Source organism: Eurosta solidaginis, unplaced genomic scaffold (genome assembly GCF_040869045.1).
Source record: "Eurosta solidaginis isolate ZX-2024a unplaced genomic scaffold, ASM4086904v1 ctg00001103.1, whole genome shotgun sequence".
Taxonomy (NCBI): domain Eukaryota; kingdom Metazoa; phylum Arthropoda; class Insecta; order Diptera; family Tephritidae; genus Eurosta; species Eurosta solidaginis.
In genome coordinates this window covers 447,392-463,766 of record NW_027136936.1, presented here as the reverse complement: position 1 = coordinate 463,766, position 16,375 = coordinate 447,392, and the positions used below count along the sequence as shown (strand labels likewise).

At 40.9% G+C, this 16,375-nt stretch overlaps 1 protein-coding gene across 2 annotated transcripts in view; it reads left to right on the top strand.

The window, feature by feature from the left end:
* Positions 1-2,777: 2,777 nt before the first annotated feature.
* The window catches only part of LOC137235833 (uncharacterized protein CG1161-like), a 264,130-nt gene continuing 250,532 nt past the window's right edge, over positions 2,778-16,375 (top strand). Inside the window, exon 1 of one of the 2 annotated variants that reach the window (XM_067758653.1) lies at positions 2,778-3,218. In XM_067758653.1, coding sequence (XP_067614754.1) covers positions 3,123-3,218 — 96 coding nt within the window. In that variant the 5' untranslated portion in view covers positions 2,778-3,122. The remainder of the gene's footprint in view (positions 3,219-16,375) is intronic. The other variant, XM_067758651.1, reaches the window with a different exon arrangement.

The following is a 16,375-nucleotide window of genomic DNA, read 5'->3' as shown; positions in this document are numbered from 1 at the left end:
TGTGTGGTATAACCGTGGCTACCGGCACGGTGATGCACAATTTTTTTTGTGGGTACAAACACAACAACAACCACTTGGAAATCGCCAACTTCAACTGCAAATATCTCCGAACAGAGATAAAAATTTTTCTTTTCCGCTTTCGGATTATTGTTCTCTAGATTAATACGCGTCTTTTGACACCTCACTCGATATTTTTGGTAGCGTATTAGCAGTCGAACCCTCAACTAGACTATTACCTTATTTTTTTATAAGCGCGGCCGAAGGCCGCCAACGCAGAAAGGTGTTCTGCGCAAAAATACTACGGATCCGACCCCCGGTTTCGGTGCTACCAGCGGGTCTTTTTTCGGTTTTTCGTTAATGTCTTTTGAACGCGGTAAAATTTTTATTTTCCGCCTTTGGATTATTAATACCGATGTCAAGACGCGTCGTTTGACACCTCTCTCGATATTTTTGGTAGCGTATTAGCAGTCGACCCCACAACTAGACTATTACCGACCGCGCTTATAAAAAATTACGGCAATAGTCTAGTTGAGGGGTCGACTGCTAATACGCTACGAAAAATATCGAGAGGGGTGTCAAACGACGCGTCTTGACATCAGTATTAATAATCCGAAGTCGGAAAATAAAATTTTAACTCGTTCTAGAGATGTTAACGAAAAACCGAAAAAAGACCCGCGGGTACCTCCGAAACCGCGGGTGGGATCCATAGTATTTTTGCTCTACCGCCTCGGAGATGCAAAAATTTTTTTGCGGGTACAAACGCAACAACAACCACATGAAAATCGCCAACTTTAACTGCAAATATCTCCGGACAGAGATACAATTTTTCTTTTCCGCATTCGGATTATTGTTTTTTGACGCGCATTAGCAGTCGACCCCTTAACTAGACTTTTGCCAAAATTACTCTGGGTGGGTCCAACAGCGGTTTGGACTATATCCGGTAAAAGTCTAGTTGAGGGATCGACTACTAATACGCGTCAAAAAAGATCGAGAGATGTGTCAAAAGACGCGTATAGCCCCCACAACAATAATCCGAAGGCGGAAAAGAAAAATTTTATCTTTGTCCGGAGATATTTGCAGTTGAAGTTGGCGATTTTCGTGTGGTTGTTGTAATTTTGTACCCAAAAAAAAAAATTTTCAGCATAAGTGTTTGGGCGGACATAGTTTCGGTCTCCAAACCGGTGTTAGACCCACCCATGGCAATTTTTTATAAGCGCGGCCGAAGGGTTCCAATGCAGAAAGGTGTTCTGCGCAAAAATACTATGGATTCCACCCCCCGTTTCGGAAGTACCCGCGGGAAATTTTTATGTTCCGTCTTCGGATTATTAATACTGGTGTCAAGACCCATCTCTTGACACCTTGACACCTCTCGCGTATTAGCAGATGACCCCTCAACTAGACTATCACCCTATATCCACGCAAAACACTTATGTTTACAATTTTTTGTGTGGGTACAACAACATTACAACAACCACATGAAAATCGCCAACTTCAACTGCAAATATCTCTGGACAGAGGTATAATATTTCTTTTCCGCCTTCGGATTATTGTTGTCGATGTCAATACGCGTCTTTTGGCCGGCCGCGCTTATAAAAAATTACGGCAATAGTCTAGTTGAGGGGTCGACTGCTAATACGCTACCAAAAATATCGATAGAGTTGTAAAACGACGCGTCTTGACATCAGTATTAATAATCCGAAGTCGGAAAATAAAATTTTAACTCGTTCAAAAGATGTTAACGAAAAACCGAAAAAAGACCCGCGGGTACCTCCGAAACCGCGGGTGGGATCCATAGTATTTTTGCGCTACCGCCCCGGTGATGCACAATTTTTTTTGCGGGTACAAACGCAACAACAACCACATGCAAATATCTCCGGACAGAGATACAATTTTTCTTTTCCGCCTTCGGATCATTGTTCTCGAGATTAATACGCGTCTTTTGACACTTCTCTCGATATTTTTGACGCGTATTAGCAGTCGACCCCTCAACTAGACTTTTACCAAAATTACCCTGGGTGGGTCCAACAGCGGTTTGGACTTATCCGGTAAAAGTCTAGTTGAGGGATCGATTGCTAATACGCGTCAAAAAATATCGAGAGAGGTGTCAAAAGACGCGTATTGCCCCCGACAACAATAATCCGAAGGCGGAAAAGAAACATTTTATCTTTGTCCGGAGATATTTGCAGTTGAAGTTGGCGATTTTCATGTGGTTGTTGTAATGTTGTACCCAAAAAAAAAAACAAATTGTTGCATAAGTGTTTGGGCGGACATAGTTTCGGGCTCCAAACCGGTGTTAGACCCACACAGGGCAATTTTCTTTACTTAATTTTCGTCAAGCGAAACAAAAAATATGAGACAACAAATTACGAAAAATAGGAAAAGACGGAATGGCCGAGCCCAAGAAATAATACATTGGCAAATTGTAGTTCTGCCCGACATGTTCAGCTGGTGTCTTCTATTATCTATCCTTGTTGGTTAGACGCTTTTAAATGAAAAAGTTGATTGTTGCTCCCTCTTAAGATTGCCTTGAGCGCGCCTCACAAATCACTAAAGAAGATTGTGCATTGACGAGTTCAAAATTGCTTCGTTCTGCGCTCTACGTCATACTGGACTGCCTTAGCGAATGAAATAAAGAGAGAAAAAAAACAAGAGCTAAAGGAAAATGACGTAAAAATTGCACATAAAACAATGTTTACATGCGCAATGCGTCACCTTCTATTTTTCTATTATGAGCGCACCTATTATCCCCCCAAATCACATGTTATTTTTGTACCACCTTATGAAAACTTTAATTCCGACAGGGCCACAAGAAAACCACAGATGGTCGTCAGTGAAGAAAACTGTGGTAAACAAAAGTTCGAAAATAATATATATTCAATCACAAGAGAAGTTCAATATTCAATATATAAATCGTCAACATTCGTTTAACCTATTATTGTAAGGGATTTACAAACATCCCTCGACTATAATAAAAAAGGAAAAATATTGTGCTACGGGTTTTTACTTTGCGACATTTGCTAGTTGATTAGGCACGTCTAAATGATGATGCAAGTATATTAACCTCATACGTATGTTAACCTGGCGCTTTAACTAGAGGCAACTTAAAAGTCTTCATACAATTCATGCAATTATATACTTCTGTATCAATGATTTATATGAAGGAAGGAGCATATGGAGTAATGCCTTGGAGCATATTTTGTTTATTCTTAAACTTTTTGGTAAGTACTTAAATGGGTAATTCTATACGACAGCATGGCACTGCTAATACGCGTCCAAAAATATGGAGAGGTGTCAAACGACGCGTCTTGACATCGGTATTAATAATCCGAAGGCGGAACATTTTACTGTTTCAAGAGATATTAACGAAAACCCGAAAAATTACCCGTTGGTCCCTCCGAAACCGGGGGTGGGATTCAGAGTATTTTTGCGCAGAATACTTTTCGGTATTAGTCTAGTTTAGGGGTCGACTGCTAATACGCTACCAAAAATATCGGGAGAGGTGTCAAACGACGCGTCTTGACATCAGTATTAATAATCCGATGGCGGAAAAATTTGGTAATAGTCTAGTTGAGGGGTCGACTGCTAATACACTACCAAAAATATCGAGAGAGGTGTCAAACGACGCGTCTTGATATCAGTATTAATAATCCGAAGGCGGAAAATAAAAATTTTAACGCGTTCAAAAGATATTAACAAAAAACCGAAAAAAGACCCGCGGGTACCTCCGAAACCGGGGGTCGGTTCCATAGAATTTTTGCGCAGAACCTTTCTGCGTTGGCGGCCTTCGGCCGCGCTTATAAAAACAACCCTGGGCTACGCCATGCCAAGTCCGGGTGTGTGGTATAACCGTGGCTACCGCCACGGTGATGCACAAATTTTTTTGTGGGTACTAACACAACAACAACCACATGGAAATCGCCAACTTCAACTGCAAATATCTCCGGACAGAGATAAAATTTTTCTTTTCCGCCTTCGGATTATTAATACTGGTGTCAAGACGCATCTCTGGACACCTCTGGCGTATTAGCAGATGACCCCTAAACTAGACTATCACCCTATATCCACGCAACAACATATCTACGCAAAACACTTATGTTCACAATTTTTTGTGTGGGTACAACAACATGACAACAACCACATGAAAATCGCTAACTTCAACTGCAAATATCTCTGGACAGAGATATAATATTTCTTTTCCGCCTTCGGATTATTGTTGTCGATGCCAATACGCGTCTTTTGACCTGCCGGGCTTATAAAAAATTACGGCAATAGTCTAGTTGAGGGGTCGACTGCTAATAGGCTACCAAAAATATCGAGAGAGGTGTCAAACGACGCGTCTTGACATCAGTATTAATAATCCGAAGTCGGAAAATAAAATTTTAACTCGTTAATAAGATGTTAACGAAAAACCGAAAAAAGACCCGCGGGTACCTCGTTGTTGTTCTTGTTGTTGTAGCGATAAAGTTGCTCCCCGAAGGCTTTGGGGAGTGTCATTGATGTGATGGTCCTTTGCCGGATACAAATCCGGTACGCTCCGGTACCATAGCACCATTAAGGTACTAGCCCGACCATCTCGGGAACGATTTATGTGGCCACATTAAACCTCAGGCCATTCCCTCCCTCCCTACCCCCAAGTTCCATGAGGAGCTTGGGGTCGCCAGAGCCTCGTCTGTTAGTGAAACAGGATTCGCCGCGGATAGGTGAGGTTGACAATTGGGTTTGGAGAAGCTATATATTGCGCTGGCAACCTGAAGGGTTGCGCTACACAGCCCCTTGAATCTGGTATTTTAGTCGCCTCTTACGACAGGCATACCTACCGCGGATATATACTGATCCCCTAACCCGCTGGGGGACTCCGCGGGTACCTCCGAAACCGCGGGTGGGATCCATAGTATTTTTGCGCTACCGCCCCGGTGATGCACAATTTTTTTTGTGGGTACAAACGCAACAACAACCACATGAAAATCGCCAACTTTAACTGCAAATATCTCCGGACAGAGATACAATTTTTCTTTTCCGCCTTTGGATCATTGTTCTCGAGGTTAATACGCGTCTTTTGACACTTCTCTCGATATTTTTAACGCGTATTAGCAGTCGACCCCTCAACTAGACTTTTACCAAAATTACCCTGGGTGGGTCCAACAGCGGTTTGGACTATATCCGGTAAAAGTCTAGTTGAGGGATCGACTGCTAATACGCGTCAAAAAATATCGAGAGCGGTGCCAAAAGACGCGTATTGCCCCCGACAACAATAATCCGAAGGCGGAAAAGAAAAATTTTACCTTTGTCCGGAGATATTTGCAGTTGAAGTTGGCGATTTTCATGTGGTTGTTGTAATGTTGTGCCCAAAAAAAAAAAAATTGTCAGCATAAGTGTTTGGGCGGACATAGTTTCGGTCTCCAAACCGGTGTTAGACCCGACCAGGGCAATTTTTTATAAGCGCGGTCGAAGGCTGCCATTGCAGAAAGGTGTTCTGCGCAAAAATACTATGGATTCCACCCCCCGTTACGGAAGTACCCACGGGTAATTTTTATTTTCCGCCTACGGATTATTAATACTGGTGTCAAGACGCATCTCTTGACACCTCTCGCGTATTATCAGATGACCCCTCAACTAGACTATCACCCTATATCCACACAACAACATATCCACGCAAAACACTTATGTTCACAATTTTTTGTGTGGGTACAACAACATGACAACAACCACATGAAAATCGCCAAATTCAACTGCAAATATCTCTGTACAGAGATATAATATTTCTTTTCCGCCTTCGGATTATTGTTGTCGATGTCAATACGCGTCTTTTGACACCTCCCTCGATATTTTTTGTCGCGTATTAGCAGTCGACCCCTCAACTAGACTTTTACCAAAAATATCGCGGGTATTTTAGAAAGAAATTCTGTGTTTTTTGCATTCTTCAGGACTAAAATATGATAGTTTTAGTACTTTTTTCACATAAACTAGTAGGTGAATATCGATGGACCTTTACAGAGATTCATCATTTGGGTATTTTTGGTGTTGGCTTCCATAAGTAAGGCAGTGCTAACTACCTGATTCCCTATATGCGCTTCAAGGGCGATCTTAAGACCACAATAGAGGTGGACGGTTGGCGCAAGAGTGCTCAAATGGCGTACGAGGCGATACATGTGTACACAGATGGTTCGAAAGTAGTGGCAGGAGTAGGGTCTGGTATACTGTGCTGATCCGGAAATAAACAGATCCTACAGGCTGCCGGATTACTGTAGCGTTTTCCAAGCGGATATAGTAGCCGTAACCAAAGCAGTAGAAATCCTGGAAGAAAATATCCCAAGCTGCAATTGTGTTAACTTTTATATTGACAGTCAAGCAGCAATTAACCTCGAATAGCACAGCATCTAAATGCGTGCTAGAGTGCAAGCAGTCGCTGGAGAGAATCGGGACAGGGAGAAGCATACATCTATATTGGGTCCCAGGGCATATGGGAATAGAATAGAATAAAAAGGGCGCATCCCTTGAAGCTTGCTCCGTAGACGCCCCAATTGGACTGGACGAAATTAAGCGAAGGCGAGAGGTGCACATGTGTGATGTGACTGCCATAAAAAATATAACGCACAGGGTACAGTGGTACGAAGTCCGCATTTATAAGCCTTACAGCGGATGATGCCAAGGCGGTCCTTAATACGCAAAGAATCCGGGTAGGATGGGTTTCCTGCCGAATTAGAGAGCTCAAGCAAGAGAAACGCTGTTATACGTGCTGGGGCTACGGGCATATAGCTCAGAAATATAAGGAGAGTGTAGATAGGTCTAGCATATGCAGGAAATGCGGCCGGAAAGGCCATAAGGCTGCAAGTTGCGAAAACGCTCCGAAATGCGCGCTATGTGGGGGACAACATTCAGCAGGCAGTTTTAATTGCCCACAACGAGAGGGCAACAAAATGACTGTCTCATGAGGGTATTGCAGCTCAATTTAAACCATTGCAAGGCAGCCCAAGAACTATTATCCCAAACAGTCTATGAAGGAGGATATGACATAGTGGTACTTTCTGAACAATACAAAAATCGCCAGGAGCAGGGTTGGCACTCAGATTCGGCAGGGAAAGCCTCAATTTGGGCACCAGGGAAATTTCTCCCACAGGAAAATATGACAACAACGGTAGCAGGATTCACGTGGGCAAAAATCAACGGCATATACGTCTTCAGTTGCTATGCCCCTCCGAGCATAACCATAGCCGAGTTCGAAGACATGATATAAGGTATCACCATTGAAGCACGAGGTAAACACCCGCTTTTAGTGTGTGGAGACTTCAATGCATGGTCATCTGTGTGGGGAAGTAGACGAACCTACGAAAGAGGGAGAGTTCTTCTCGAAAGCCGTACTTCTTTGTGGCTAGAACTCCTAAATTAACCAGGGATATATACCTTCGATACAGGTACCAGACGGTCCGTTATAGATCTCGCCTTCGCTAGCAGCGAAATAGCAAGACGAGCAAAATGGTCCATAAGCAACGTCTACACACACAGCGACCATAAAGCTATTAGCGTAGAGCTGCTCGAAACTCCACTAACGGTAGCAGCAAGACATCGACAAAGTAGGAAATGGAAACAGCACCTTTTCGACCCACAAATATTTGACATTATCTGGAAGGACGCCATAGTACGAGAATCGCATGCGGAAGACCAGTCGGTTCAAATCACTAAGTTGCTATGTGTGGCATGTGATGCTGCGATGCCCAGAAGTCGCGGAAAAGCACAGCGCACTCCGGTATATTGGTGGAATGACGAAATCGCGGAAGAGCGTAGAAAATGTCACAAAGCACGAAGAATAGCGCAGAGGGCACGCTCATCACCACGATATGCGGAGTTACACAGCACCTATGTCGCACAAAGAAAGGCACTTAAAAATGCCATAAAAAAGAGCAAGAAGTTATGCTTAAGGGAACTGTTGGATAATGTCGACCTAGATCCTTGGGGATCAGCCTACGGAACTGTGATGGCCAAAGTTAAAGGACCGATATCACAGCAACCTACGTGCCCGATAATGATGAATACTATCGTTGAAACACTTTTCCCGGCGCCAGATTGCTGGACTTATCCAAGCGAGGATCTAGAAATTACGGAAATTTCGCAAATTACAGAGCAAGAGGTGCTGGACGCTGCAAAAAGAGTTGCTGATAACAAATCCCCAGGATATAGCCCTTAAAGCCGCGATCACAACTAGGGCTACATTATTTACTAATCTTTTTAATGCCTGTATGCAAGAAGGCGTGTTCCCTCGCCCGTGGAAACGACAAAGACTTGTCCTATTGCTGAAACGTGGTAAACAGCCGGACCAACCATCCTCATATAGGCCACTTTGTATGCTGGATTCCCTAGGGAAGATTTTCGAGCGAATAATTAGCGAGCGGCTACAGCTGCCTCTAGAAAGACCAGATGGCTTATCGAATAGTCAATATGGATTTCGCAAATCAAGATCCACCGTAGATGAAATACAAACAGTCGTCAATATAGCTAGAGAAGCTATATCTGGAGGTCAAAAAAAAGGAAGTTCTGTGCACTGATTATGTTGGACATCAAGAATGTTTTTAACACTGCGAACTGGATGCAGATAATGGCAGCGCTGCAAAGTTTCGGCACACCAGCTTACTTACGCAGAATAATAGGTAGCTATCTTAAAGACAGAGTACTTCTTTTTGACACGGATCAAGGAGCAAACGAGTACAAAATCACTGGAGGCGTCCCACAGGGATCTGTTCTCGGTTCAACGCTTTGGAATGTAATGTATGACGGGGTGCTAAAGATTGATCTACCAGAAAACACGCAAATTGTGGGATATGCTGATGAAATTGCAGTGGTAGTATTGGCCAAGAATCTGGACCTGCTCAGCAAGCAAGAATAAAGGAATGGCTGACCAATACGGGACTGGAGTTGGCTAGCCGGAAGTGGTATTAGTAAGCTCCAAACGGTCGGCGAACTAGTTAGTCTTAACTGTCGGGGATCATCAAATCACTTCAAAGGATTCCTTAAAATACTTAGGAGTGCACATTGACTCTAAGTTAACTTTCAAAGAACACTTCAGGGCGGTGGGGGAGAAAATGACCAAAGTTAATGGAGCACTTATGCGAATAATGCCTAACATTGGTGGTCCGAGCGAAGCTACACGTCAGCTGTTGACCACAGTAACCAGCTCAATAATACTATACGCAGCACCAGTGTGGTATGGATCTAAACGGACCCATCAAAAATATATATTAGCAGCGTACCGACTTGCTTCTTTAAGAATAGTAAGTGCTTATCGGACGTTGTCCGACGACGCGATCCTGGTTCAAACCCGGAAAATCCCAGTGGACTTACTGGCAAGCGAAATGGTCGATCTGTATAACACTAATAGCGAGTGACCATCTGAAGAAGACAAGAAAAGAACAAGGACACAAACAATAGCTAAGTGGCAAGAACGGTGGGAGGCCTCGAGTAAAGGACGTTGGACTTTCACGCTAGTTTGGAACGTAGCTCAATGGAATGAGCGGAAGCACGGCGAACTGAACTACCATCTCACGCAGATAATGAGTGGACATGGCGGTTTCAAAGAGTATTTATGGAAGCGTAGGATAGAGGAAGATCCTTATTGCCCAATGTGTACCACGGAGTTAGAAAACGCAGAACACGTCATGTTCCACTGCCCCCGTTTCCACGAGGAAAGACTCGCCTTGCATGGAGTATACGGGGAGCAACCTACCACGAGAAATTTAGTATCATATATGTGCAACAGGAAAGAGTGCTGGACAGCAGTGAGCAAAATAGCATTTATAGTAATGACACGCTTGATGGATGCTGAGGGGGAGCGGAGAGAAATGCGCATGCGAAGCAGTGGCGATTAAATGGACACTCAGAGCAAATAGCGGGAACCTGGACGCAGGGACAACAGTAGGCTCTTAAAAAATGAGAAATGTGGAACGCCACCCTGAAGTAATGCGAAAGATGTGCCGGGGTGGGCGATGGTTCCAAAACGGGGCTTTTTTTTAGTCTACGGACACACGGTTGCTGCGACGGCAGCAATTATGGTGCATTAGGCATTTTTCAGCCTCCCCCGCAAAAAAAAAAACGAGGTGCACATGATCGACCAAGCAGGAAAGGGTTCAAGCGCTGAGCTGTAAAGTGTCGAAGATTATGTGTAGGTCTTACAACCTTAGACTAACAAAGTTGCTTCTGTCATTAAAAAGAGAGGACTGTAGACTCATGACGGGTATTCTGATTGGACACTGCTTTCTGGCGTCGCATGCCTTTAAGTTAGGCTTGGTCAGTGATAGCAGATGTAGAAAGTGCGGGCTGGAGGAGGAAACTATCGAGCACGTTCTGTGCTCGTGCCCTGCGCTTGCCAGGCTAAGACTCAGATCTAGAAGCAAGTGGCTTAAGTCCTAGGAAGCTTCTAGTATTTGCCAGGGGACGGAGTTATTTTATAACATAGGTCCTGGTTTTTGATAGGCTTTTTCCTTACATTTATTTATTTTTTTTTTTTTCCGTTTGGTCGTTAAAACAAACTTCTGGTAAAACTACGGACTTATTCAGTCTATGTGAGGTACTCATGGACCGGCCAGTTCAACCTAACCTAACCTAAGGCAGTGCTAAACTATTACGTTCCAATACTATGTATGTTTAATTTAAATTGAAACAGGTCCGTGTTAAAACAAACTGTTTGTATTCACGTCATATCCAACGTAGGATTTTCGCCTGTGCAGCGCTACGAAAGACTCGAGGAATGTTTTTGTCATGCCTACAACAAGAACACCAAAACTGAGGTATTACACCTTATTTATGTAAACACTTCGCTAAAACAATGGAATTCTAAAAATAGTTACAAAAAAATGTAAATCCCTGTTGTTGTTGTTGTTTGGCCCTAAAAATCAGACCACTAAGTTAAGAGGAATGTTACAGTTATGGATTGTAATTTAAAATATATCAATCCGGTTCGATCGGATCAGTATCTTCTGGCTCTAGGCCGACTGCCAGGGGACTAGTATATTTATTTATTTATTAGTCTACAAATTTAACAATTAATCAGACTAAATATAATTATCCCGTGACATATTTTAGTAAATAATACCTTGTTAAGATTAGTAATACATCATGAATTCAACTGTCAGTAGTTTTTGGGGGATCTTCTTATCAAGTTTGTACAATATATGAGAAGGACATGTTTTACTTCCGACTCTCAACGAAAAATTAACAGCAGATGGCAATATCAATGCGTTTTTAGTATTATGATCACTTCCAAGTGGGGCTGTAAAACTTTTCATCAAACCGAAGCCAATTTCGGTACTTTGTCGGGACTATTTCGGGATCTTTTCGGAGCCCTTCCGGGATCAGTAAGTAAGTAGTGTAAACTCGCACTAGTCCTTTGTATCCATATTGCACTGACGTTAGGTGCCAATGGTATGCTGGAAAAAACAAAGTCTGTAATGACTTTCGTAGCAAGGTATATATTTTCCTTCTCCTATTTTTTCAGAGCGGTTAAAACTTTTACCCTCTTCTGACCGTTGAAAATACATTACTACCATTACAGATAGCGTACATCTTCTGTTTTTTTTTATTTACTTCACCTGGTGATTCCACCTTGGGATGAGTTTTAGCAGAAGTGAAATTGGGAAAGAATTCCGGAAAATATCGTCCCAGACAAACAGTTGGAGTGTTCATGTGAATCACGTATATTCCTACAACAATGATATATTATAGTTGGTTGTGTGTACATAAAAGCTTGTACAGGGAGGATTCGAAACGCGTCCTTTCCAACCGTCCGATAAGAATTGCTCGTTCTGCTGAGCTGCTAGCTTTTGGGTTGACCGGAATCAAATGCATTCCGACAGCATAAATAATAAAACTGTGTAATCATACGTCTAGGAGTAGGGCAGGATTGAGAACACGTCCTTCCAACCTCCCAATGCGATGACTCCAAGACTCGCCCGCTGGGACCACCAGTTCCCGTGCTGATCGGAATCTCATGCATTCCGACACCCCAAACGCTAGAAATCCTATTATTATTAAAATATATTTATAATTTGTAATAATCTAAGTTTTAGGCTTAAAACGCCGTAATAATAAATGAATAATAATAATAAAAGTAAAGAATTACCATTTCTTAACCCCATTTAATTTGTTGCGTTCCTCACACAAATTGTCATCCTCCTGCTAGGCAAAACCAACTACACCTGGTACCCAATGCTTACCCATGGACGTCCCATGACCACAACAGAAATTGCGTCCTGGCCTCCCAACTTAGCCGTAGTCACCCGTCACTCACCCCAGAGTGACGACGTCTCCCCCGTTGCTGGGACAGTGTCCTGGGACGTCAAGGCATATCTGTCCGGTCAGGCGATGTAAACTTAGAAATTATCAACATCTACATCCCTCCTGTCACCTACTGCCCCAGTGAATACTGCCCTGACATCACCGCACTACCCACTGGCGATAATTGCATTATCTTAGGCATTCTAACCTACAGGCGGACAGCAGGGGTGAGCAGTTGGTGGACCAGTTGGCGCCTCCCAAGTCAGCCGGTTCTATGTACCGGAGGGACTCGGGATTTTTCCCGACCAAGGGCTGTCATTTCAGTGTAACCACATTTAATTTGTTGCGTCCCTCCCACAAATTGTCATCCCTCCAGCAGCTCCTTGCAGCGGAACTGCGCCATACTCTCCTGTTCCGGGAAGGTATCGAACCCAATCAGCGTCCGTCTCCTGACCCGGTCCTGAGAAATGGTTTTGCTGCGTTTGCCGGAAAATTATCTTTTTAGGACGGTCATACTCTTGTCAGTGTGTCACGTGCAAGGGATGGTTGCATCGGGCAGGTTGTTCTGGGCTAGATCCCAAAACCCGACGTCCTCGTAACTTTTATAAATCTTTTGTGGCTCCTTGCTGTTCACGCCCAAGGGCGTCCCGTAGTCTACACCTCAGCGCCCCACTACCTTCCAGCAGCTGTGATTTACAGCCTTTATCGCAGTAGGTAATTCATTATACATTTTATACCCTATGTATTCTAGGGTCTTCTTTGCGAACTCAGTTCTTACTCTAGGCAGTCTTATATTTTTGCAGTACCTAGTTTCATAGTTATGGATCTCATGATTATATTTTATTTTATTACTAAGGTAGCTCGGTAACATTCCCAATCTTGCATGGTGTATATACTTCAATGCAAAATAAGTAATTTACTGTTTTATACTGAGCTAATTCAACATATTCAGCATTATAATTTTTGTTGTTCTTGAATTGCTTTGTTTTGTGGTATTTGCAGTTTTTTAATTTGCATTTCATTCGCTAACAGTAGGATTGTAGGACAGTAGATAAAATGTGGTTCAATAATTGAACGATACACCAAAATTTTATGACGGTGGCTAACATGTTCTGTACATGAATCCTATTTTCTAAGCAATTTTTCTTTCAATATAGTTTATATGTTCGCCAAAATTTAAGTTATCGTCAATCAAAACTCCTAAATACTTCATTTCTTTTACTCTTTGAATTTCACTGTTTTTTACCTTCAAAGCTATATTGTTTAAATCGATGTGGCGTATGATGTTCGGATTTTTGCAAAATATTATGAACTTAGTCTTATCAACATTTAACTTCAATTTTCTGCGGCACAACCATTGGTATAAGGAGTCAAGATCTTCTTTTATTTTCTGCATAGCACAGTCCGCATACTTATCGCTGATGATGAGTGTAGGTTATAATTAAATTAAATTTATATATTATTTTGATCTTTTTAACTATTTTTTGTTTTACCAAATTCAAATAATGAAAATTTTTGATAACCGAAAAATCAATATAGAAAATTAAAATATTGCTAAAAGATATTAAAATTACAAAGTTCAAATTAAATTAAACACAAAGTTAAATAAAAATTATAAGAACCCTACATTACTCCCCCTTCCGAAGAATCGTTGTTAAACAAATTAAAAGTAACTTTCTTTTTGGTGTTAGTGTTAGTAATTTGTGCAACATCAATAAAGGCTGGTTTTAAACGATCAACAGCAATATTTTTTATTTCCACCTTGAAATTTTGTATGTCTTTTTCGATAACCTTATAAGGACCCTCATATGGATGTTTTAAAGCATGTTTGTTTGCAACACGCACAAAAACAAACTTATAATCTTTTAAGTCCATTGGAATAAAACTATTAGAAGAATTTTGATGATGGACTAAATTTGATCTAAAATTTTTAAAGTGTTCACGTAAACTATTTAAGACATCTGATGAACTTAAATTTTCATTAACCGAGACAAAATGCTCACCAGGTAACCGTAAATTTTGACCATAAACCATTTCTGCAGGTGTAGCCGAAACATCTTCTTTGAAAGTTGATCGCAAACCTAGAAGTATTATTGGCAACTCTTGATACCAATCTCTGAGCCCATTTCTAGCCATAATTGATGATTTTAACTGTCTATGAAAACGTTCCACCATTCCTTTAGCTTGAGGATGGTAGGCTGATGTTGTTATATGATGCTCCCAAGTAATTTAGTTAGTTCCGAGAACAAATTTGATGTGAACTGAGTGCCCTGATCTGTTGTTATTTCTAAAGGAACGCCAAAACGAGAAATATATTCATTAAAAAATTTCTTGCAATAGTTGCAGCAGAAATATCTTTTAATGGATATGCCTCCGGCCAACGAGTAAATCTATCAATTAAAGTAAAAATATATCCTTTTGATATTGGTAAAGGGCCTACAATATCCAAATGGATATGCTCAAATATACTTTTTGGTATTGGAATTTTGAAAATAGGTGTTTTTGTATGACGATAAACCTTTGACTTTTGGCAACTGATACATTCTCGAGACCATAGATTAATTTGTTTGTTCATATTTGGCCAAAAGTATTTTTTTATTATTAGTCTACGAGTAGCCTTTGTACCTGGATGTGATATTCCATGTAACATTTCAAAAATCATTTTTCTTAAATTATATGGAATATACGGCCGGGGATATTCTCCCGAAATTTCACACCAAATATTAAAATTTAGTACAGGAATTTTGATTGACTTAAGGTTATTAAAATTTTGACTGTTACTTCATTTAGTTCATTATCTTTCTGTTGTTCATTTTGTAAAAAATTTAAAACATTATCTTTTCCTTTTATATACTGTATATCATTAATGAATTGCGCAATAAATTCGAGATGTCTTGTTTGCCTAGGGCTGCGCTCCGTTTTTGAGCTTAAAGCAAAAGTTAATGGTTTGTGGTCCGTGTAAATCGTAAACTGTCGCCCTTCTAAAAGGTATCTAAAATGCTTGATATTTAAATAAATGGCTAATAATTCTCGATCAAATGCGCTATACTTCGTCTCCGATGGAGAAAGCTTTTTTGAATAAAAACCTAATGGCTCAGATGTACCATTAAAGTGTTGTTGTATGACACCACCAATTGCCGTATTAGATTCATCAACACTTAAAGAAAGTGATGCATCTTTATTAAAATGATTTAATAATACCTTAGATGCAAGCTTTTCTTTAATACATTCAAAGCTTTTAGTTGATGTGTCGTCCCATATTATTGTATTTTCGCGTTTTTTGTTTGTTCTATTAATTAAATCGTATATTATATTCGTGTACTCAGCTAGATTGGGAATATACCTATGGTAATAATTTACCATTCCTATAAATTCTTGTGCCTGTTTTATAGTTTTTGGACGTTCAAAATTACATATATCTGCTGTTTTCTCATAGGATGGCCTGATGGCCAGAACTAGAAATATTGTGCCCTAAAAAGTCAATATTTTTAACAACAAAAATACATTTACTTTGTTTAATATTTAACCCATACTCGGATAGTCGTTCGAAAAGTACACGTAAAATGTTCTTCATTTTCACTCGCAATAAGTAAGTCATCTATGTATGCAAATGCAAAATCTAGACCGTTAACAATTTCATTAATAAACCTCTGGAAGGTTTGTGAAGAATTTCTTAATCCGAAAGGCATACGCAAAAACTCGAACATACCGAAAGGTGTTGTTATTGCCGTTTTGAAAATATCTTCTTTGGCCATTGGTATCTGATAGTATGGTTTCACTAAATCGATTTTGGAAAATATAATTTTGTTTCGAAGATTCATATTGAAATCGTGTATATGAGGTAAAGGATAACGATCAGGTACTGTAATAACATTCAATTTACGGAAATCACCACAAGGACGCCAGTCGTTAACATCCTTTTTTGGTACTAAATGCAATGGAGATGCTACTGAGGAATTTGAGGGTCTACAAATTCCAGTTTTTAGTAGAAACTCGAACTCGGTTTTGGCCACTTTAAATTTAATTGGATCCAAGCGCCTGGGCTTAGAAAAAGGAAGGTTTCCTGCAGTAAAAAGTCTGTGGACTGTAGTATGCTTAACTGGTTTCGAATAAT